This window comes from Parasteatoda tepidariorum, chromosome 7, assembly GCF_043381705.1.
Source record: "Parasteatoda tepidariorum isolate YZ-2023 chromosome 7, CAS_Ptep_4.0, whole genome shotgun sequence".
NCBI classification, from domain to species: domain Eukaryota; kingdom Metazoa; phylum Arthropoda; class Arachnida; order Araneae; family Theridiidae; genus Parasteatoda; species Parasteatoda tepidariorum.
This window is the reverse complement of record NC_092210.1, coordinates 49,731,512-49,755,586: the sequence shown is the minus strand read 5'-3', so window position 1 is coordinate 49,755,586 and position 24,075 is coordinate 49,731,512. Positions and strand designations below refer to the sequence as shown.

At 30.2% G+C, this 24,075-nt stretch overlaps 1 protein-coding gene across 9 annotated transcripts in view; it reads left to right on the top strand.

The window, feature by feature from the left end:
- LOC107448785 (multiple PDZ domain protein) overlaps positions 1-24,075 on the top strand; it is a 646,665-nt gene that overhangs the window by 282,353 nt on the left and 340,237 nt on the right. For 8 of the 9 annotated variants that reach the window (XM_071183400.1, XM_071183401.1, XM_071183402.1 and 5 more), the window contains one exon: positions 23,009-23,156. In XM_071183400.1, the coding sequence (XP_071039501.1) occupies positions 23,009-23,156 (148 nt within the window). Of the gene's footprint in view, positions 1-1,808; positions 1,830-23,008; positions 23,157-24,075 lie in introns of those variants that run through there. The other variant, XM_071183408.1, reaches the window with a different exon arrangement.

Here is a 24,075-nt window from a genome sequence, read left to right as displayed (position 1 = left end):
CGCAATGTTTTTTTGTTTGGCATTTAATATAATGAATTTATGTTTCTATACAAGTATTATTGTGTCCTTTTTCAGTGCATTTCTCATCGAAGGTAATAAATTTATTATTACTGTGTCGATAACTGTGAAAGGGGTAAAAAAAACTGATTAATTGTATTCAGTATCATTTTGCATATTTCTGTTGCTCGAAATTAATACCTGTTAGTCAAAAATTACCATAATCAACAGATTTCTCCGGTACTTATCCATTTTGGTGGACCGGTAAAACCTATTTCCACAGAACCTGTAGCGGGTATCTTGGTAACAATATTTGTATATTTAGTACCCATTAAAAACAACAATTAACATAAACATAATTACATGTAGTACCTATTTCCAAAATCACCTAAGCATCATTGGTGTCATTAACAGTATGGCAATATTTTACCATTTACATACAAGAATAAGTTACTTTTCTCAATTAATTATTTTTTTAAAAATTTTTTCCCAATGGCCATCTGGGGAACGTCCTTCGGTCATACAGACATCTGAAGGGCAGATTCGTTGACCAACGTTGCTCCCACAGTAAGGACAGATAGTACAGAGAATGAAAGAACGTCCTTGCCTTGCCCGGGATTCGAATCCAGTATCTTTCTAACGCAAGGCTAGTTTCCTGACCCCTACATCGGCCGGTCAACAGTTTTTTTAACATAAAATTTATTATTTTTATTGCAACTTGTATACTTATTACCAAAATTAATTTATTGTAATTCTCGAAAATAAATATCAACAACATTAATACTTTCTTAATAGTGTTTTCCAATGAACTAATATTTGTACTAATTTCGAAGGTCGTACGAAATCACTAAGCTATTATTGACGCCTGTGATGCTTAATTATATGTGGTGTTAAATACTTCTAGCATTGCCCCATTATAAGTATTGTGGTAATGAGAACCTATAATGCCAATATAAGTGCCTAATATAAGTATTGTAGCAATGAGAACCTATAATGCCAATATAAGTGCCTAATATAAGTATTGTAGCAATGAGAACATATTATGCCAATATAGGTGCCTAATAGAAGTATTGTGGTAATGATAACCTATAATGCAAATATAAATGCCTAATATAAGTAATGTGGTAATAAGCTTTTTTACCTCCCTCCGAAAAGTACCCTAATATCATGCATGGCACACACATCCTTTACAGTTTTATTCGTTGTATTTTCCTGAGCGGCTTCACACTTTTAGATTTATCATTATATAAATTAGACGTTCAACTTAAGAAATTTTAACTCTAACTGTAGTTGTTAAAAGTTGTTAAATACTTTCTATGTAAGCTAAAAGCTAACTTTTTGATTTATTTTAAAACTGCCGAGTTGCTATGGCAACGTTACTTCTTCTTTTTGTGGAACAAAAAATGATCGTCTTAAAATTGTTATGTAAATAAAATGTTGTTATTTTTTACTAAAAGTTGGAGTCAGATTTATTATTTTGAGTAGAAGAAGAGAACGACAGAATATTTTACTTTCTGATACAATTTCGTAACATTTTGGTGACCTGAGGACGTGATGTTAAGAAGTAATTCGAACTTGCATATGAAGTATTTTCAATAATACAATGGATAAATTTCAAAAACAACGAAACATTGTTCATAGCTCTTTTACAAGATTATACAACCAGATTTTGGCTGAAGTAAAATTGGAAAGAACGGATGAATAATTGGAAGTTACAGCCAAATTTAAAACACTGAAAGCAATAAAAGAAGAACTTCAAATTTTAGACAGCGAAATATTAGATCTAATGTTACAATCAGACGATATATCTGAGGAAGTCCTTGAAAATGAAAGTAAGTTAATTGATGATAGTAGTGTTAATTATTATAAAGATCTCGATGAAGAAAATTTATCAATAAGTATAGGACAGTAGTATTATTTAAAATTTGATGTGCAGAATTTACTGCAATTTTTCCAAAGCTTAACGGATAACTTTATTTTATTAGTTCTTGTTGAGTTTCCATTATATAAAGTTTATAGAAATATGCTTTTAAAGCATAAGTATCTATAAAAAATACGATTCTATAAAATATCTTTTAAAATACGAATTTGGTGACGTCATCAGTCGTCACCATACTTTGCGAAATTATTTACATAAATTTTACTCGCGATAACCCGAAATAGGAAACGTGCCATTAAACTAATTTTTTATTGATCTAAGCAAGCTAGCAAATCACTCAAATCGTAAAATACAGGGTGGTCCCGAATTCATGGTACAAACTTTAATGGTAGGTACAGGACATTGTAACAATGATTTATTGTATAGGAATGTATAGTCGCAAGTGACGCGGTGAGGCGTAAACAGGGGAAAGAAAAGGAAAGAGAAATGGAGTGATCGGTTGGTATCATTGCCGGTAGAGGGCAGTAGTGTGCAGTTTGGTGCTCGATGGATTGGGCGTGGTGAACCAATCCCTTGGCCACCCCGATCTCCCGATTTATCGAGCCTCGATTACTTTTTATGGGGACATCTAAAGCATCTTGTTTATGAGACTCCAGTTGACTCAGATGAGGATCTCGTCGCTCGCATATCTGTAGCTGCTGCAGGTGTGCGTGAAATACCAGGCATCTTTGAACGTGTACGCCAATGGCTCCACCGACGTTGTCAAGCATGTATCGATTCTGGTGGACGCAATTTTGAACACTTAGTGTAAGCATGACACTTGTCAACAACGCTTTCAATAAAATCTTTGTTTTTCCTTTCGGCCGTTATTTCTCCAGTTTACGCCTCACCACGTCACTTGCGACTATACATTCCTATACAATAAATCATTGTTACAATGTCCTGTACCTACCATTGAAGTTTGTACCATGAATTCGGGACCACCCTGTATTTACCAAAGCTTATGGGAAACTTTTTTCTGTAGGATATAACACGCGAACCGGTGATCGAAGAGAGTTTTAAAAGTAGACAGTAAAGTCTGGCGTGTCTTTGAACGCATTTACACCGAATTTCGTCCGGATCGGTCCGGATTTGTATAAGGTACATACATATACTCATTCTGCTTTATTTGTATAGATGCTGATAAGATTATATCTGAAAATGTCGTATTTAAAGATGTTTCTAATTAATAAAATGCTTCGTGTTACTTGAATTCTCAGATTTCAATTTCCTTATGGATTTTTTTTTTAACAATTGCGCCATTTATTTCGGTGCACGTCATAAATTTTTTTTTCTCTCAAAAACTTCAAATTAATGATTGCGAGTCTGGATTCGAAAATTACATTCATTACTTAGACGCTTTAATAACTTTGCTTAGTCCGTTATTTTTTCCTTAAAATATTTAAAAAATGATTTAATAATATGACTTTTTAGATTTTTTATAAAAAAAAATGAATGAATTTAAAGCATTTTTTAACGTGTAATTACTTTGAGAATTGTTATTTTTAAATAATAGTTTTGCTACTCATGCTAAAGTTTCCGAGTATTTATTATTATTATTATTATTTTTTTTTAATTTATGAAATTTTAACTAGAATGTACCAATTATAAAGTCTAAAAATATTAAAAGAATAATTGGCTAGCAAAAGCATGAATAAAAGTGAAAATAGTAAAAAATAACGGGTTAACAAAAGCATGAATAAAATAAGATAAACACATAAAGAGATAAACAATAAAATAAAAGCAGACGATAAAATTAGAAGACTTTTTGGTAGAACAACAGAGAGTTGTTGATTTTTTAGAGCTTAGGTTTTGTTGTGGAATTTGAGTTTTCATAAATCCACTTTTTCTAGTTTGTTTTATAAGATTTAACTATCCCGTTACGAGTACTTTATATTTGTTACTTTATTTGTTGTGGAGTGAAATAAATGTTTTTCTAATAAAACAAAGAACTGTTTCTTAATATAGCTTGATACGTTACACTATCAAGCGATTAGGGCAATAAAACTCTTACTACTTTGTACAAAAACAAATTTTGCGCCTTTTCTTTTGTACACAATAGACCCGTATTAAAAGCAGTTGCTGCAATTTTGTATAAATTTATGGTTTAGTATTCTATCCAGGTTCAGAAATCGCTCAGCGCGGCAGGGGGCGCTGCAGATTATAACAGCATCTGCAGAATATTTTTCAACTCAGATTTGAAAAAAAGAAGAAAAAAAAGAAAATCACATCTGAAAATTATTTTTGATATCAGGTTTATAAAACAAGCCTAAAATATTACTAAGTGAAGCAGCAAGAAGATCATTTTTAATTTCTAAATTTATTTAATTACTCTGCAGATAAAGCAAAAGAAAAGTGATGACTTTCAAAATTCCAAATAATATTCTTTAACTTGAATTTTAAAAAATTCAAGAATTTAAAAAGCAAGAAAAAAGTTTAGAAAAATGAATTTTTAATATCTGATCACAATAATTGTCTGTTTTTATACTGTTTAGGGATTAATTTAATGTTTTAAATTCAAATATGTTCCACAATAATTTTCAATTAAAAAATAACCAAACAATTTTTATCTACCTTATATGTGCTAATTTTTCAGTACACATGTTATATTAAGCTTAATTTTTACAATAATTGTCTCCGTTTGACTATGCAGATAAATTTGAATTTATAAAGATAGTGTTGCAGATTGTTTCTGTAAGTTCATCTTCTGGTTGTTATAAAAAAAATTCTTAAAAAACTCGATTCGAGACATAGCTTTAACCCCCCCCCCCCTCAGTCACTTGTGTTCCTTGATGTTCAACATTGCTTACATTTACTTTCGTTGAAAACTATTTCGTTCAAAAGCAATTTAGTAAGTCACTGGAAAACAACTGTAAATTTTGTTATATTAATAGTTATAAATTATTAACATGTTGAATGCCATGGGGGGGGGGCAAGATTATTAGAAACACATAATTCGAGTAAATTTTTAATTTTTTTAATATTATTATCGTTACTAAAATGTTTTGAAGAAATTAATGCAATATAGAACACACAAAAATAGTTTTATTTATAGACAGAGATGCCAACTTACATACACAGTCAGCGAATAAATATTTTCGAGTGGTAGTTTATTAATTGTGATTCTTGGTTTAATAAATTCAATTTAGTAGATCTTTATCCACCACTATTTCTAAACAATCCGCATGCTTATATAATTCACCACTTTTTTTCAGATATGTCATGCTAAACCTTTTAAAAAACTAGCAAAATCTGTCTAATATTTACAAATTTAGTTTGTAGTTATTCACTGTTTGGCCAGACGGGCAAGCCATTTAAAATTAGCATGGCATTCAACGTGTTAAAAATGTTTTCAATATCATATTCGGCAGGATTTCAGATTTTTTTTTAAAAAGTTATTCAACCTGTTTTCGCTTTTATATTTCTTTCATGCTTTTACTAATTATAAATGTGTGTAATTATGTATTATTGGAAATTATCCGACATATGATATGAAATATCCGTTTGTATCGCCCTTTTGACATGATTTCAGCTACCTTTTTTCTTATCTAACTTTTTCTGTGCAGAAATTTCAACGTTACAACAGTTTTTTTCCTGTAACATTAAAAAGATTAATTTAATGTTTTTACTAAGTCGTGTAAAGAATTCTAAAATGATTGTATAAAGAATTCTAAAATGATTGGGAAAGGATACTTAGCGGATACTTTTTTCTCTCTTCAAAAAAGTTACTTCGGAAAAAGTTATGTTAAAAATCTTACTTTGAAGAAGTTTATCTTCTGACGTAACTTCTAATGAAACTTTTTTATCTGTCTTTTTTTCCCCTTTTACTTTGTTACATTGAGTGCATGTAAGATAAAGATGGGAGAAATTGCGCACATGGAAGATGAGATGGCGTGAGTGCAGTATGCTCGTTGCGATTCTAGGTACAGTGCGCAAAAAATAAATGGACCACCCTGAATAAATTTTGATCTAATGATCGGATCTTCATGTTATAGGACTCAGTCTGAATGGTTCGACAGTTAGACATCAAATATGCAAATTAATTAGTGCAGACGATACGAAATCGGACACAAAAACGTACTTTCATAGTAATAAACATACTTTTCCCCTGGACGGAATCGGATTTCTGACACCCAAAATATAGGGGTAGGAAATATGGTCGCAATAGTTTGGTCAGGAGAGCGTTCCAAAGTTTGGACCCCTTAATGTTTATTTTACTTTTTGCTTATTTCACCATATCTAGAGAACTTTTTCAGAAAATTTTTTGCTTACAATTTTTTTTGTTGAAATGTTTTTGTTTACAATTATAAAATTCGTTTATCCAAAGATGCCATAGATTCCATGCAAAATATAACTTTTATTTATTATTTCATTTAATAAAGGTCGAGAAACTTTTAATGTGTAAAGCATAAAATTAAGTACATTTTAAAGGATGAAATTTGAAATGGCAAAATACAAAATTTGAGCTGAATCGGTCGTATAGTTCCTAAGAAAATGAATTTTAAAAATACGACTAAAAAAAATCCAAATCCGTAAAAAAAAAAAAAAAAAAGGTGCGTTTTTGTGTTTGATTTCGTAACTTAAAATATCGTCTGCATTTATTAATTAGCATATTTGAGGTCTACCCTTTGAACCATTAAGATTGAGTTCTAAAATGTGAAGATCCGATCATTAGAACAAAAGTTTTTGATGGTGGTCCTTTTTTTTATTTTGCGCACTGTACAACAGAAGTACTGAAGTATTTACTTAAATGAGCAAGTTGATTATGATCAAAGTCAAGAATTAAGTTTAGCTACTTTGTTTTGTTTTCTTAAAAGAAGTGACTGAATTTTTTTAGCTTTTCCTTTTAATTTTCTATAGAATATCAGTAGCATGAATCAAAATTAAAAATTACATTGCAAAATTAAACGTTTTCTCATAATCTACGGAGTTTGGCTAACAGTCTAAAACGCTAACATGTCTAAAAAGCTGATAAATTTTGCTTTGGCTAGCTCTTCAACCCTGTCTTCTATGTTCGAAAGTAGGAAATATTGTGTCAGTTATTTCGTTGAGACGACGGTAATCAATGCAGGGCCTTGGATCCTTATTTGGTGCTTCCACTAGGATCATAGGAGAAGTATAACCACTCTCACCTAAATCAATAATTTTCAAGTCCAACATTTTCTGTACTTCAGTTTTTAAAATTTCTGTTTGTCTGGGTGAAGTTCTGTAAGGCTTGGATATAATTGGCTTATTTGTACCAAGTTGAATGTCATGCCCAATTAAGTTAGTTTTTCCTGGATTCTTTGAAAAACTTTTGGAATATCTTTTTTAAAATATTCCTCAATTGATTGATTTCATGTTCGTTAAATCGATCTTCTAGGTGATTGTGTTTAATCATTTCAGATACATCAAATTCATCTGTAGTAATATAAACTTGTGCAAAGTCAATATCTGGTTCTAAAGATGGAGAATCGGTTTCTACACAGGATGTGAAATTAATTATTTCAGGCCGTTTATAGTATGGTTTAAACATATTTACATGATAAATATATGAACTCTCTCTTTTTCCAGGAATATTCACTTAATAGTTAGTTTCAGATCCATTTGCTTTCTATTTTTCTCAGACCAACCCATTGAGCAGACAATTAGTTCTAGTCGTTGCCAAAACAAGAACCAAATCTCCGGCACTAAACTCTTTACCAATACTATTTTTATCATAATACAATTTCCTTTTTAACGCCGCATGTTCCATCTTGTTAAGTGCAATTTCATGTCATCTCTTTAAACGGTTTAGTAGGTGAAAAACATATTCCGTCACAGGAGATTCGTCTATTTCCTTTTTAGTTCATTACTCATACAACAAAGTTTCAGTGGTACGTAGATTTTTTCTGTGTACTAACTCTGCTAGGTAAAATCCTGAACTTTCATCTGTTATAATTCTCAAAGCTAAAAAAGCAAATGGTAGAAACTTCTAGTAAGAACCTGACTCCAAACAAATGAAACCTTTCTACTGGATTAGACTGTAGGTGATAAACAGAACTATGCCTAATCTTTATGCCAAATCGATCAAGAAACTCAACTGTTAGCATTCTCATAAAAGAAGTTCCTTGATCACACTGCAATTCTCGTGGGAAATCAGTTCTACAAAAAAATATTTAAGTAGTGCATCAGTCACCGACACAGATCCTATATCATTAACTGAGATTGCCTCGGTATATTTTGACGACATACAAATGCCTGTAATCAAGTATTTCTTTCCACTTGGCATGGTGGGCCGTGGACCAACTACATCAACTTTTAGTTTGGGAATATTTTCTATATGACAAGTACTATTTTTAAAGGAGCCTTTTTTTATCATTCGGTTTTCCCACTCTTTGACAACTATCCCAGGTTCGTGCGAATTCTTCCATCTCTTTATATCATTTTGGCCAAAAATAATATCGTGCCTATCTATCTTTGGATTTAGTTACTCCAAGGTGTCCGGAAGTACTTTCATGACATAACTTTAAAATTCGGCTTCTCCTGACAGTCCTTCTTGGTCTTTAAAAAGAAGTTGTCTTTCAACCAGATTGCGATGTTTACTATTTTGATTTTGAATACCTTCTTCCACAGTTTTAGAAAGTGATTTTAACTCGGAACTTTTCTGTGGTGCTTTAACAAACTTAGCGTGATCTACCTGTATCAAAGAAAGTTCATCAGAATTGGTATCTTAAGTTGATCATATTTCAGCCATTTCTAAACTGACAGCATCAGTTTTCAAAACAAGTTCAACATCTTTTTCATCTACTATAAATTCTTGATTTTCATTATTTTGCTCGGATGAGTTTCCGATATCTTTCGTATTTTGTTGCGCATATTCTTCATTTTTAGCTTTTAAACAAGTTTGCGATCTGGTATTAACTGCGTTTAACTCTGAAATTGATATTTTTTTATAACCGCCGTTGAACTGGCTGGTTTGTAGATGATTTTATTTTTCACCAAGTAGCTATAAAATACTCGCGCACTTCATTGGGAACTCATCGTTTCGTGTGCTCAGTTACCATTAGATTCAGCAAGGTTTCAAAATCTTTTATTTCTAATCCCTGAATCCATTCATTTAGGTAGTTCTTTAATTCAAAAACAAAATCTTTCCAACTATTATCAAACTTTTTTTTGTGCTGAATTAATTTGAACCTAAATTTTTCTGGGTTTGGCTTAAACTGTTTCATTAAAATTTCTTTGACATGGTCATAGTTGTGAGTTAATTCTTCAGATTCTCTTGCTAATAATTTTGTTATATCAGGTGAAAGAAAGGATAATAGATGAGTAACCCACTCTTTAGGGATCTCTGCTCGTTTTGCTTGAGTTTCAAAAATTACCAAATGCAGGCTAATTTCATCTTCCTTAGGATCATTCTGCTGAGTTGTATTAATATTTCGATTTAAAGAACCACTTAGTTGGGAACTACATCTTAATCGCTCTAGTTCAAATTGACGTTCCTCTTATTTTTTGCTTTTTGGCTTTTTTATTTCCTTCCTCTTCGATTTTCTTTAATTACTTCTTACATTTCTTTAACTAGATCCACTTTGTAATTTTTAGAGTTTATAATTAGATTTATCAACCCACACACAGTAACATTTCCAATGACGATTTCTCCCAACTCCTCACGTAATTTGACTAAATCACACTTCTTTGCTCGTCTGAAGAAAGCCATAATTAATAATACTTGTAACGCAATTCCTTTAAATTAAATGGAAAGTTATCCCGACACTGCCACCAATCTATATATATATTTCTCTTACACGGCGATAAAAAAAAGCCTCATTACAACTCCCCGAATGGCAACGCTAGAAAATAGACCAATGATTGTCGCTAAAAATGTCACATGCCAAATCTAGCTAAGATGGCTCAACATATAGCGCTTTTAAAAACGGAAACTGAAATAATAAGGGAGAGCATAAGCTAGGCAGAAGTCTTTGTCGATAGATCTCTATTTTAGTTTTTTGTCGAAAGTGTTTTTTTTTTGCACAAATTTATGTATTACGAATTTATTTGACAATTTTTGATTTATATCACGAATTTATTTGTTTTACTAGAATTATGTTTGTTTATGCAGGTTTTTCCATTGCAATTCACTTATTTCAATTTTTAATAGACTTAATTATAGCCGAAATTTTAACCTTTTTAAAGAGATATCAGTTTTAGAAATTTTATCTTAAGATTTTATACTATAGCACATTTCTAATAGATTTAACGAATTACGTGTCATTTATTTGAATTCAAATTTATTTTAAGGACTCAGTATTTACTAAAAAGATTTAATTTTTTTTATAAAAAAAGTTGTTATATGGATTTGAATGATTGTTTTGAATTCTCAGAATTTTGTGCATTTGCAATGTACCTAAGTTAGTAGCGAGCGAAGCGAGCTTGGTTTGCGAAGCAAACCATATAACATTGCGTAGCAATTTTCGGGGGTTGGCGAGCAGGGGGCGCAGCCCACTAGTTATATATATAGCTGTATCGAATCAAGTTACATTAAAGAAACAGTTCTTATAAAAACACACCTTAAATACAAAACAAAAACTATTCTTATCAAAATCAATAACACTCTGATGTTCCATTAATTGTCTCGTTCTTTATTTTTAGTTTATCCCATTTTGCTCCCTATAAAGATCTAACAAAAAGAACTTTTAACTTTTTCATTCTATTTGAAAAATGCTATTAAAATTTTTATTTTATTTTATTACCATTGAGCTACATCGTTGAATGAATAAATTTAAACCCCTTTTTCTGTAATATCATGTGTCCTAAAAAAATTATTTCCATTGTAAAAAAGATTGAAATCTTGCATATTTAAACGAATGCCAATTCTGTACCATTCCTTCCCAAGTGGCTACCTCGTCTCCCGATTGCGATGATGAAAGTCTGCTTTTTAATATCGAGTCTTTTATTGATTTAGATAAAGGTAGTAAAAGTCGCCAGCTGCCAACTCTTTGTGAAACAGCTGCAATAGGAAAACCAAGTCCTCCAACAAATTCACTTCTTCGCGCGTCCAACTCTTGTTTGAAGCGAGAGCGACGACTTCGAATTATGGATTGGTTTTCATTGTTCCAAATACTCCTCTTTATTATTTGTAATGGAGTCTTCCGGCTTTCCCTTACAATGAGCCTGCTTATTCTATTGCATTCAGTCAGTCCGATAAAGGATTAAAATTATTCCGAGTATTAGAATTATAATGGCGTGGATTTATATTAGCTGTAATCGGATTCATTTATTTTACGCTACGATGAAGTTTTATCTTTTAACATGGAATTTACATTTCAATTTTCGAATCCTAAGATTCTCAGTTTTAATGTTTGTTGAAAAGCAAAAAAGATTTGATGTTCTTTTTTAAAAAAAAAAAAATATTTTAATCGGATTTCGTTATTTATTTAAACTTAGAATGGAATTTATTATTTTTTGTTTAAAAAAAAAACGTAAAACGAATTTGTAAAAATCTAATAATTTTAAAACTGAAATTCTCACCATTTTTAGATAATGTTTTAGTTCACATTTTTATAACTTTTTTACAAATGGTGAGCTTTGATGTGCATGTGGCAATTTTGAAATAAATTAGCATATCTCATGAAAAAATCTTATTTTTGTCTTATTTAAAAATACAATCTACATTATATTAAAATTATACGTACGTGATTGTAAAATCGATGGAATTTTTTTTCAGGCGTTGACATAAAAATAAAGCAAAGCAGTTAAACACTGTTTCATTATTCCATATGTTAAGTTAAATTTTGCTTTATTTTAAGCCTTAACAACAGAGAAATATATTAAGAGGTCTTAGGTTAGAGCATATAAAAGGATTCTCGTTTTTTTAGCGTTGCTCATCAATATGCTACAGGTTGGCCCAAACGGTTTTAGCGCCACGCTATGAAAAATAAAAGCTTAACTATCAGTTAGATGAACTGACGAGTTTAGCTTTTTCTTTTATTATTTTTAATTGGATTTATAAAAAAATTTCAAATCTTTTGGTCATTTTAGATCTGTGAAATGCTTAGATATTGATTTGTTAAGGATGTCATTTTTTAATGAAGACAAAAGTGTAAATTACGATTTATTTAACATATTTTAATTTCTGTATGTTTTTCTTGTCCACAAATTATTTCAATACTGAATTGTTGATTGGCGAGCAAGAAGCGATACCTCCTGGTATTCATTTATTTATCTGCATCTTCAAATTCAAGATAGTGTATGATGACAACGCGAGATTCTTTGATCGCTACATGCAAGTCGTTATAATAAATATCTTTATTTTATTATCTTAAACCTTAATCGAAATTCTGGAAGCCTTCCAAATGACTAATGTGTTCAAAGTTAATATGGAGCTCTCTGCCTGATAGTAATACAAGTTTCAATCACTTCCCGTCTTTAACAAGCAGAATTCATGATAAAGGGGAAATTTATCGTCAGTTAAACTTTAGGCTGCTCAGAATTTATACTGGAGCTCTGTGCTTTATGACAAAAATTTAGAAATTTTCCTGATCACTAAAAGTAGAATTTACCGCCATATTATAGTCAAAAATGATTTCTTCTTATATTCCAAAATTAACGAGTTAACACGTTGAATGCCATGGGGGTCACCGCTGACCGGCACTGAGTTTGTTCGTAGCACCTCAAACGGGGGTCACCGGTTATCGACGAAGCTAAGATTATTAGATACACATATTTCGAGTAATTTTTTAATTTTTTTTTATTATTATCGTTACTAAAATGGTTCGGAGAAATTAATGCAATATAGAACAAACAAAAATAATTTTATTTATGTACACAGAGATGCCAACTTGCTCCGGACAGCGAATAAATATTTTCAAGTGGTAGTTTATTAATTGTGATTCTTGGTTTAATATATTCAGTTTAGTAGATTTTTATTCATCGCTATTTCTAAGCAATTCGTAGCTTATATAATTCACTACTTCTTTCAGAAATGTCGTGCTGAACCCTCTTAAAAAACTAGGAAAATCTGTCTAATATTTGCAAATTTAGTTTGTAGTTATTTTCCGTTTGGCCAGACGGGAGAACCATGTAAAATTAGCGTGGCATTCAACGTGTTAAAGATTTAAAAAGACAAAAATAATACACTAAATTTTTTTTTTTATCCTTAAGAAAAAAAAATGTTTTTGAAGTAGACTCAAAAATAATTTTTGAAGTAGACTCAAAAATAATTTTATTTCAGGCAGACCTAAAATGAATAACATAAGGAGCAACACGATCTTAATCAACTTCGTTCACAACCGAGATCTCCCTACGTCTTTTGCACGTGATGAACTTTCAGATTCGTTTCAGATCCGACAAAAAAATAAAAGGTACTTTTCGGTTGACGTGCTTTTTAAACAATGTAGACCTCCACCAACTTTTTTTTAAAATAATTTTTTTTAAAATAATTTTTATTTTTATACACATAAAAATTGAATGAAATAAAATAAAAAATAAAAAAAACTTTGGGAAAAAAATCGTTGAATACCTATACATCTGGCTAACCGAAAAGTACCACATAAAATTAATTCCTCTTTTTTTAGTCCAGTCAAAAAGCATTGTTTTTAATAATATTTTATTTTACTGTCTTATCTTAATTCTTATGGGCGTCATATGCAATTTTTTTCAAAATATTGAAAATGCGATTAATTTAAAATATAACTTAAACCTTATCAGAAATTCTAATATATTCCTGGAACTTCTGAATTAAATATAACATCTCCAATTTATTATAAAATCTCCTGCATCTCTGCTTTATTTTTAATGTATTTCATTTGATTAGTTACCTTTCGAGTAACTCTCTTGCTTGCTGACAAAGTAGTTTTCTGATTTCTGTTTTTACCTTCTTCGTAGAATCGAAGAGCAGGAATCGCGATCTTCTTAAAAGTTTCCATTTTACAGTTAATCTGTTTATCGACGTATATATTCGGCTAGCGGGCGAAAAGACTTTTCTAGCGGAAAAAAAGTACCTTGCCCGTCCATTCGAGATTTCATTAAGTGTTCTTCCAAGATTATCCATAAGCTTCTTTTTCAATTCCGCTCCTTCATCGAGCGAGACTGCTAATTTGGAATTGGCGAAGGAAAGAAAGGAGGATCGTGTTGGAAATATCGCATCCAGTTATACCTGAGCTGAAGATATTTCTTCCTGCTTTGCTAGAAATGATGAGAATAAAATGATGTTAGAGAAGGTAAAAAAAAAAAAGAAATGGAAGAGACATCGAGGAATTCTTTTTTTTTTTTTTTTTTTNTTTTTTTTTTTTTTTTTTTTTTTTTTTTTTTTTTTTTTTTTTTTTTTGGCCTCTCACGAAGAAATTTAATTTTCAAAAGTTTTTTAAAACGAAATTAAATTTAAATTTTAGAACGATATTTGAATATTTAAAGTATGAAAAAAGTATTTTTAGTGTATTTTCTTGTCGTTATTTTAATTTAGAGCATGCATTAATTTTTAATTCTCAACTTGCCATTAAATATGCAGAGACTACTACGGCTTTTAAATCCTAATGGAATTACGGAAAGCTTCTACCAAAAGATCCAGTTCCCTGATTTATTTGAAATAGACTCTTATTTTCTGATACATTTGTTTTCAATTTGTAAACGACCCATCATTTTAGCAATCTTTTTCTGTAATTTAGAGAAAAAACCCTTTTTTTTTACCAAGGATAAATGAAGTTATTTATTAACTCTGAAATTAAAATTCAAAGCAATCTTTGAAATACTTTTATAATTTCTGATCATTAATCACATGAAGATTTTGTGGCAGCGTAATGATTATAGCCACATTTTCAAATTGTTCGGTAGAGCGTTTTACGTGAAAAACAGCACGATTCCTTTTTTAAGCAATAAGATGTATTTGTTTATTCTTATATTTGTTTAAAAATTTCATTAACTTGTAAAGTATTTACGTGGAAACAATACTAATGAGCATTTTATGCTAAAAGTGTCTTCTTCGAATAAAAAAATGCGGCTTGTATCGAAATTTACACAGTAATATCCAGTAATTTTTACCCTGATCAGACAACTTGGACAGTGCTAGAGCTTGTACCCCTCTCTCTAAACTTACACACAAATGACATTTTCCCCATTCAATAATTATTATGTGGGAGAAAAGAAACAGTTTTTCATATTCATCTTTATTTATACCGGCAAAATTGTTTTTTTTTTCTACAGAAGAAGGAAGAAAAGACCTCTATTTGATTATATACCGACGCATTGTTCAAGGTCTAAATTGACCATAGTTGAGCTATCAGTGCAGCAAAATAAAATTTAAGATAAAATTAATCTCCTAAGCATACAAACCGTTTCAAATTGCTGTGAATCAATTTATATCACTATATATTTTTGGAGTGAAAAAAAAAGACATCAACTATTCAGCAACATTCTTGAAATTTAGCAGAATAAAATAATTTTGAACTTCTCTTTCTCTCTCTTTTGATGAATATTTTCTTAAGAATGTTCAAGCCTTAAATCACAGTGCAAACAAACGATATACTTATTTTGCATTTCTTTCTAGCACTAAACTAAATTTATGTGCGCAACGTGTTTTAAACTTGAAAGTAAAATGTTAATCGCAAATTCTACGTTTCCGTTTGCAAATTAAGAGAACAGGTTTTATGATTATTCTAGCCTAAGTATAAGCTTCCTTTAAACTTTTTTAAAAATCTTCAACTTTAACTTCTTGCGTCTTTATGTATTTGTCATGCAGATCAATAATTTTTGTTAGACGAATATAAATTTCTGGTTAAATTTTTTTAAATTTCTTTTAAGTTTATCCGACCTAAGTAAACACTTATTGTTCAGTAGTATCAGATTTTAGTTCTTTATTGCGAAGGCTTGAAGTAGGCATACGAGCGCAAAGGGTTAATTAAAATAAATCTTCTCTGGAAATTCATCTACAAAAGTTTATTTAAGGTAAATGTTGTATTTGACCTTTATTTTATACATATTTCTCTTGTGTAGTTTTCTTATTTAAAAAAAGAAAATTAACCTAGATAAATTTTTGCGTTCTCTTTTTTTATGAATGAACTAGCTATTCCCTCCTTTATCGTATTGCAGCTCCTCCGTTGTGAGAATTTTGTTTAAAAGATACGTAAATGAAAATATTTTACGTCATTTAAATGTGGCTTTCTGTTTATATGTTGAGGAAAAAAAACTGACAATTTCACGTTTTGGTATAAATATGTTTACAACGTTGATTGACTACCCATGAAACAAATTTTTAAATTTGTGATCTGCATTAGACAATGCTGTGGCAAGATGTCAAATTTGTAACACTTTGAATGTTGGCTTGTCATTCTCGCCCACAAAATGTGTGGCACCGAATGAAGTCAATTGGAAACATGAATTCTACCGGTGTATATTCATTAAGAAATGTCTCGATTGGTTTGTTTGATCAGATATCAGCGTTGATAATGGTTCGGTTTGTGAAATTAACTCTGTTAGTTTCACTTTCCCTCCAGGACCATAGTGAAATGTGTTAAGATTCAAATCAGCGTATTGGCATCGCATGTTCCCAATTTGTTTCTATTCATGCTTCTCCTTTTAGACCAACGGGATTAGGCAGTGTGTACTCGATTGGTTGCCAGTCTTACGTCTCGTTGCTCAGATGTTTCTGAAACACGAGGTTCCTCTTTTTTTGCGAGTTTAAGGTGTTTTATCGACTAATAGCGCTTCGTTTAGGTGGCATAATTTTTCAAATTCCTCTTCTCACAAACAAAAAGAAATGGCAATGTTCATATTTATTCTAAATAATAATAATAAATATATATCTATATAATGTAAATATTCACCATGAAAAACCATTATTTACGTTGATTTTACGTGTGCTCACCTGACATAAAAACCAGAGATAAATAATAATTAAAAATGTACCATAAATTCTTGCTGAAACTAAGTTTTTGTTAATTGGAGGTGTAAGCTAAAAAAGGAATCGTCAGCAATTTAAATTGCAACAATGCGTAATTTTATCCTATGAGGAAATCGGTTCTCTGCTCATCCCACTCGTAAGGATGGCTGGCAATCGAATGTTCTTATGTCGACAGTTGCCTTCACCGTTTTTCGAACTATTGATATGCCAAATTTTATTCCTCTCGGTCTGATGGTTTAGGAGTCTATAAAGGACAGGCGGATATTCATTGGTATACATATCGATATGTTTGATATTCACTTTTTTCCATTTATATTTTGAAGCAACTTGCTGGAAAGTAACACCAAGAAATTTAACGTATAACATTTCTGGAGTTCAGCAGTTTATTTGTTGATACCATCTTAAAAGCCACGCATATAGTATTCTCTCCGCCTCCATTTTTTTTTTTTTTTTAATCGGTGGGTTGAATTTTTCGACTACTAATATGTTGCGGTGCAAATGAAAAAAAGCATGCTCCAGGATAGATTTCTAGAAAAGTGGATTGACAACTACTTTTTTCTGTTTCTAATGTTATGAACGCTAAAATGGAATTTCAAAGAACCGATCAAACAGAATTTATTTATGAAAAAAAATTATTATTATTGCAATCAGTGGATTATTATGCAAAGATGTCTAGTGTATATAAGTATCGATTTTGAATTTTTTGTTGCTTACGTCGATTTTTCTATTGCACGACATATCGATTTGAAAGTTTTGTAACGCATACTTTTAACTGTGCTATCGTTTTTTTTCAATTGTTTTTTTAAAAAAAACTTCATTAGTTTCAAACATTATATTGAAGCAATTGAAGATAGATTCTTCTATCGGTAAAAAAATGCTATAAAATGAACATTTGACACAATAAAAAATGAAGGTGTTGAAATATGAACATAGACATATCTAAAAAAGTCCCTCCCTTGGGGTGTAAAACAAGCCATTGTTGTCACAGAAGTTATTTTTTTGTAATTTCGTTATTTTAGGATAAATTTTAAAAAAAATGCACAGTGTCTTGCTCAGAGGTTGTTACTAATTTTTCACTCCGAATTAGTTCGTTTTCTTTTTTCTTTTTCTTTTTTTTTGGAGTTTTCCTTTTCCTTTTGGAGTTCCAAATTTCCCCGAATGGCATACTTAGCTCTTTTATTTGGGATCAATCAAAAAATAACAAATGAATTAAAAAACTATGATCATTTGATATTTGTTTTGAATAACAATATCGTATTCGGATGACATTGGATATCGTCGAACATTTGTGTTGAGGGAAAAAAATATCAGGAATTCGATAAATTGTTTATCAATAAATAGAAGAAAAACAGAACTCAAGATTGTTTTATTGATGGCAGTTAGAATTGCTAAAAATGGACTATAACTCGTTTAGTTCTAATCGTGATATATTTTATTAAAATTTCGATTATAGATGTAATTTTCTTCGAATAACATATTCTTATTTGATAGTGCTCATTTGACACATCTTTTTAAAGTATGCCGTTGATTAAGAAAAAAAGTTTGCATTGATTAAAAACAATTCTTAAATTTTCGCAATATTACGCAGGAAGGTACCAGGGATACCAGAACCCCCCCCCCTCTAATATGTAAGCGTAATATCTCGAAAACCACTGTACAAGCATCATCACACTTTTGAACTAAACAATAATAACAACTGAATGCGTTTTGCACATGCTGTAATTTTTTCTCTTTTGTTTTTAAGCATATTAATTCTCTCTTTTTTAAAAAAAAAGAACTTTTGAAGCTCTTTTTTTTCTTTCTGATCGCCCTGTATATGCTCTCTCGAATAATGTGGAAAATAACTTTATTTGAAACTCAATGTAAATTTTCTTGACAAAATTACACTTATTTATTTTCTAACTCATTTTTACTTATTGTTGCTTTACTTAATTGGTTCAAAACACTCTGTTAACTTATTGTTTTCAATACAGAACCCTTACGCAAAGAAAATAAGAGCAAAACAAATATGAAAAAAATGCCACCCCTCCCTTCTCATTACAAGACAGTCCACTTAATGGATGCCTCCCGAAGAAGCAAATTTTTTTAAATTAGCAATACCATACACGTTTCTTAATAATCGATTCTTTTTAAATTAAATTCTTTCATGCTCTTGTCTTCAATTTAGCTGACAAAAAATCTACTTGTGAAAATATGAAAATAATTATCTGGTGTTTCAATAACATTCAATTTCTTATTTCTACTTATTGCTTTTGTCTCTCCTGAACTTTCAAAAACGCTTCTCTTATATCAATTTAATTCCAATTAGATTCCTGCTTTTCCAATAAATCTCTCTTGGTTGGATCTCTTGTCCCCCCCCCCCACACACACTTTCTTTTTGTTCGTCGCCTTTTGTACTTTTAGATACTAATTACCAATCGCATTGCTTTGCCAGTAGTGACACATCTATTCTAGAAAAATACACTATTTCGTGATATCATGGGCTTCATGGTTTGTCTTGAAGGAGGAAACAAACCTGGGGGGAGAAGAAAAGTTACAATTTCCATTTATGGGGTGGGGGGCCGCTAGGGGCGTACTTGCGCAATGGCTTTCGAATCCTGAGCTGATCCGAGCTGCGCCCCTATTTCGTCACCGGCAAAACAAGCCATTACTTCTCAGAAAGTACGGCCGGTCGCGTCAGGTAAGCGACCTTACTTGATACGAGACGGTTTTCGCCACTCGTGCTCCTGTAAATGATGCGTCCCTGCCGTCTGTACGACTCGATGCTTCTTCATGATGGAAGTTGAAGTTGTTTTTTGCTTCCTGAAATTAGATGAGCGTTATTTTATACCCCCTCGCAGATGTAAATAAATTTGAATCTCCCGTAGTTTCCCCTTGTTGTAAATTCGTGTAGTTTTTAGTAACTGGTTTAGTATTAGGTGATTTTGTTCAAATGTGGAAAAATTCAAAGTCCATTTGGATGCGAAAATGATGGACTAAGCAGACTATAAGTGATAGTTTATCTTTTAAAGAAATTGTATCAGTTGAACTGATATTTGAAGCATATCTATTAAAATATATATCATTAAAAACTGAGCTTCTTATTGATTGGATTTTATTCTGTTATTGTTCAAAGGAGCCAAAGTATTTACACAGTTATGTCCTTATCAATTATATCAAATCATATTTTCTGGTAAGTTAATTTTTTTGTTATGTTTCTGTAAAAAAATTGGTTGAAGCTTTTTAGTGTTATATTTAAGAAATTAATAAATATATTGACTGCTAAAATAAATTAGGGGAAAAAAAATTTAACTTAAAAAACGTATACATATTCTCAGCTTGTGAAACATATTTATTGTTTGAAATATACATTTTTTTGCAAAAGACATCTATTTAGCAAGTTTATAGAGTTCAATTGGAATTTTATGTATTATATATAATTTTTTATTTTATTTTTAGTTTGATTATATGATATAATTCTGTACCTTTGCATTAATTTTCTCTGGTTAATATTTTCTAAAAAAATGTGACGAGAGTGCGTTATTTTTTAAACTAAAAATCCTGAAATAACACTTTAAAAAAAAAAAAAAAAAAAAAAACACGAAAAGTATTCAAATTTTTAGATCTTTTAAATGGGGTTGAAAAGGCTTCCTTAAATATTAAATGTCATTTATAAAGTTATTTGAAAGTGTATAAAAACTATTTGAGAATAATTTGCTAAGTTTTTTAATAATTAAATCATTTAAGCTTTTGACCAAAATGTTATATTTAATATCATAAAATTTGATCTAAATTTAATCCAACATGCTGCAAAGGTTTTATATTTTGTAAACTAGTATATCTATTTGTTTCTCAGACTTTAATGTATGAAGGAAAAATTTAACAAATAACTTATTATATAAGTGTAAAACTGTGCTATATCTATCACTTCTCTTTATTAGTGACTACCCATGCTCGCATTGCTCAACAATTCTGACGATTGCTTGTTTTTTTAACCCGATTGTTATATCTAAATTAAGTATTATTCATTTAAAAGCTCCCAAGCGTTTTATTCTATTAATGAAGATCTGTTTCTATAGATTTATTTCTGATTCTAATGGGGGGAAATTTCTGAATTTAAACCTACTCAGTTTGAGGAGTTTTTTTTTTTTTTTTTTTTTTTTTTTTTTTTTTTTTTTTTTTTTTTTAGTTGTTATAAAGATTTGTTAAATAATTTTGCCAGAATGTTTGGCAATCATTTGAAAAGTGAATGCTTAATAATATATAAAATGTTTAGATTTAAATTCATTATTTTAAATACATTTGTCGATTACCCGCAATTATACATAAGAATTATTTATTTTAAGTATGTAAACTTTTTTTAACAAGTGAATATAACTTATCAATCGTTTAATTAAAATATTTCAAAAAAATAGCTGTAGGGATTAAATAAGTTAAACATAAACTGTGTAATAGCGAAAAATAGTTAACAAATTCAATAATTGTATATTAATGCATATTAATTATATTAAAGATACCGGAAAGTAATTTCGTTTCGGCGCATTAAATATTCGCTAGTCTTTAAAAACAATTCATTTTTTTTTTTCGATTCATTTCTATTCATTTTCGATCCGGCATTGAAAGGTGGTTGCTAACGTGGGTAAACATATTATTGATTAAAAATGAAATTTTGACAACAAAATATCAAATTCATCGAAACGACATTACTTTCCGGCCCCTTTAATACTTGCAATCAAAATCTCTGATGAAACTACCCTCAAATAAAAGATGAACGATTGATTTGCAGGTAAATCGTTAAAACTTTAATTTTAGACTCACGAAAGCCAAAGACTCTCTTCTCCTATTCGTGAATTAAAGATTCTTCCATAAAATTTCCTTTGGCAATAAGAATGCACTAACGAAAATGAGGAACAGTTTTAGACCGATTTCTTTTTGTATAATATAAAGAAATATAATTCTTTAAATAAGAATAACAATAATGATATGAAGAAGCCACCGTTCATGGCACTTTTTCTGTTTCTTGAAACTTAAAATAACGCTTAGAAATGAATTATATGTGACGTTTTTTTCTTTATAAATCATTTGAAGAGTGTGAGAGAATATAGTAGACTGTGATACTTTTTCCAAGGGTGAAATTTTTAAATCAGAATAATCCTTAGCATTGTTTTAAGGTAGATACTTAGCGCATTTCCAGAATTTTCTCGTGATAACAGCTAAATATTCAGGAAAATCTTATTGCATTCATCAAAATCGTAGTGTTTAAAATAAAAAAAAATCATAAGTTATGTTTCTCCAAGAATTAGAAAACGCGGTTTGTAATATTGTTCCTATACTCAGAATTCTGCTGCTTTCTATTTCATATATTACAATGATTTATAGGGTTATTAGTTAAATTCAAATTCTTCAATTAATCATTTTAATACAGTCTTTTGTGCGAACCATTATAAATTAAGTCCAATTTTGCTAATTAAGAAAATGCATTTTTGTGAGAAGATTTACGAATTCCTTTTAGGTAGCATACGTAGTTTTGTAAACACTTATATATTTCCTTGTATTAAAATAGCAACTTTGTTCAGTTTTATTATCTTTTACATTGAATGCTCGTTAATGAAACTAACCCATGACATTAAAAGTGAAGATCTTTGTTTTTTAATTTTGTATTTTTTTTATCAAGGAGCTTTTGTTATAATAAATTTTAATTAAAAATGTCTTTTGTTTACATTATCTAGGAAGAATTTAAGAGAATTTTTTTATTTTGAAGTTTTCTAATTTTTAGTGAAATGAATTAAAATTTTGCTTTGGATGTTTTTAATTGGATGGTGTTTTAGAGGGGAAAAAAATTTGCCTACGGGTTTTTGAGTTTTTCGCCTTATTTATTGAAGTTTAGAAGTAACAAAAATAAACTGTAATATATAATAAAATATCTGTTGTGTTTGAAGATAGACAGAACCATAAGCTATCTTTTATTTTTGTTTTCTATCTCCTATTTTAAAACTTAATGTTTTTAATCCACTATTAGTCTAGTGATGCATCACACCATCCAATTATTTTCTCTGTGTTCATCATCTTTTTTATTTATTTTGTTGATATTTCCGCACTTTAACTTGGAAAAAAAATTACCTCGCTGTGAAATATCAAAATTTGTTCTGCTTCAATAGGTTTCACCGTGAAAAAATTACTAATGTTTTCTTATAGAAGTTTGTTAAATTTATTTTCTAAAGAAGTTGTTGATTCTTGATGAGAAATTTTGTTTTCATTTTCAGGGTGCTTACTCAACAAGCGATGGTCGCTTGGGGGTGTTCGAGAAAGATCTAGTAGATGACCAGCCGGAGATGGAAACTTTCGAAGTCGAACTAGTCAAGGATCAACAAGGACTCGGAGTCACCATCGCCGGATACGTCTGCGAAAAAGGTCAGGCATTTTCCATTTTTAATACAAAATTTTTCCTACACATTTTTAGGTTGTAAATTAATTTTCTTTTCTTTTCTTTTTTTTTTAAAAAAAAAGAAAAAGAAAGACACAGCCCTTCAATTGAACCTCTAACTGTTAACTCTTTAAATCAGAATTTTTATGAAACACATTTTTTCATTATTTTGTTTTAATTTAGGTCAAAATAAGTGAAAAATATTACATTTAGCATCTTAATTTATCGTTGTGAAATACAGCATGAAACATTGGTGTCTTTTTCTGGGTCAAAGGTAAAATCTTTCAAACACGGCTCAATTTCAAATAATAATTTTCCAGATTTTCAGTTATTTATGTCAAGAGAAAGTTACTCATCATTGAAATTTCTTTAATTTACAAAATCTATTGCTCATAAATCTTTGAATATGAATTCTAATTACTTTTATGGATTTTATATATATATATATNTTTCCTCATTTGTATTTCTTTCCGGACGCCGGTGTCGAATTTGTGTTAAGGGGTTAATAGGTTGAGGAAAGGATGTATTTACTTTTCCCCCTGCTGGAATTTGCTGTTGAGCAGCAGACGATTTTTTAGTAATCGGAAATATCTCTTCGTTCTAGTTAAGGTGCTAACAGTGGAAATAAATCTATTACTCAGGCTCCTAGAAATTGTCCGAAGATACCAAAAATCACATTTACAGTTGTCCACGTAATCAAAAAATTTCCAATGACCAACTTAATTATTGATGAGGAGAAATAGTGTTTTCAAACATATTCTAAGAAAGATGGATCTGTTTTTGTTTTTAAAATTTTTAACTGGAGTATGCTACATGCGAAGAATATACTAAAGAAAGCTATAACCTGAATTTAATACAGAGGTAATCTCGAAGAAATTTTCATATCTTACTAGAAAAGCAAGGCAA